Source organism: Lipomyces doorenjongii (genome assembly GCF_038497915.1).
Source record: "Lipomyces doorenjongii strain NRRL Y-27504 unplaced genomic scaffold V1508scaffold_259, whole genome shotgun sequence".
Lineage (NCBI taxonomy): Eukaryota > Fungi > Ascomycota > Lipomycetes > Lipomycetales > Lipomycetaceae > Lipomyces > Lipomyces doorenjongii.
Window position 1 is genome coordinate 1 of NW_027118326.1, and position 1,669 is coordinate 1,669.

General features: G+C 40.7%; 1 protein-coding gene across 1 annotated transcript; it reads right to left on the reverse strand.

Annotated features, from left to right (window-relative positions):
* Positions 1–963, reverse strand: V1508DRAFT_131685 (uncharacterized protein; the record flags this gene model as incomplete). The annotated part of the gene is made up of 2 exons (XM_066935965.1): positions 420–963; positions 1–310 (listed from the first exon to the last, which is right to left on the reverse strand). Coding segments are annotated over exons 1-2 (671 nt in total), but the record flags the coding sequence as incomplete, so codon positions are not given.
* Between the last annotated feature and the right edge of the window lie 706 nt (positions 964–1,669).

Sequence of the window (1,669 nt, forward strand, 5' to 3'; positions counted from 1 at the left end):
CATTTAAACCCATCGTAGACAGGAATTCCATCAATTGCCCTTGATCCTGGCCTGAACGCAACCTCTTTGAACGTTTCCTGCCAAGCTGAATCACCGTCGGAGTCATCGAGATCTTCTTCAATTCTCTGATCCCATATAACTGCAAGATGAGCTCTGACATTATAAGACCGCAAGGTTGTGAGCATTGTATCGAGATTGGAAATGGTGAGCTTGTGCACCCTCGTGAGATGGCGCGCCATACCCGATTTATCAACAACGCGGCAGCATCGCTTGCAGATGAATATATTCCATACTGAATTAAAGACCAGTCCTATTCCGTCAAGCGAAGTACAGTCCAACCCATTATATTAGCATAAGCTTTTCTCATACATTCAGCGAATTACTGATCTGTGCCATCACATGCGAGTTCACACTCTTACCTGCAACCGAATCGGCCTCAGTGATAGTAGACCGAACCGTAATATCTTCAGACATACCACTCTGGTTCAAGCTATTGTCACTATGACTTGTATTTGTGGCAGGAATATTGAAGGAATTGCTTGAGTGGCAATGTCGATTCAGGTGATACGTCAAGTTGCTAATCGATGAGTATTCGTTCTTACACGTAGGGCAGACGTAATTACTATTGCTACCAATAATCAAAGGATATTCTTTTCCCTTATAAGTTATCGTAGTTGCTTCTCTGTGGTAGTTAGAGATGTGCTTGGTAAGTTTAGCCTTGCTGTCGAAAGGCTCATGATTGCATTTGGTGCACTGATATACTGCAATCTCGGACGACATCGTTAACTAAAATATTCGACGCTCTAGGTGCCTGCTCCACTATGATTGATATTGGTATAATGTAATTTCTCTTGCGTAGCTTATTTGAATAACAACTTGGCGTGCGTGCGCTTGTTAACAACCAAGAAAGGGCAGCGAATAGGCGGGCGGCCGACGGAAAATTTTGAGTAATTTTCCTCTTCCAGTCCCAATCTTATCTCCAGATGCAAGACCTTAAAAAAAAAAACGGAACCAAAGCCCAGCTGTCTCCACATCTAGAGGTCAAAGGTTTTTTTTATTTATCGAACTACTTAAACCCTGCACGCCTGCTATCTCTTTTTTTTTTTTTTTTTTTTTTTTTTTTTTTTTTTGTTTTGGCTTCGTTGGCTTTCCTTAAAATTCAGCAGCTTCATTTATTAGCAAGCTCCTGTTTTATTTATTATCTCTGTTATTTGAACTCTCTTGTCTGCGCGCTTGTTTGTTATTAAATTTTGACTAATTTATTGATATCATTTTTGTTGATTTATACTTGTTTTTCTAAATTGATATTTCTTTGTGCGACGGCTGTTGTGGTGGAACACCCACCCTGCTCAGGTATTCATTGTCGCATGCACACTATCTAAAGCTCCCACCAAACCATCTCCGACAAGTTCCAATGAACCAACGACATGACTTTGTACCTGAATTCCTCATACCTTCCTGTTGCGGTATATTTTGTCTTGTTTAGAGCAATCCCAATTTGCCGTGGACCGTATAACGTATCTGCGCCGGCGCTGTGACAGTTAATCTTTACGTTCCTCCAGCCAACATCCTCGGTTACCCTGAAAACATCACCAAATTTTCACCGCTATCAAATAAAATAAAATTAATAAATTCTGTTGAGAAAATTCAGGGCTTTCGTATGGTCCAA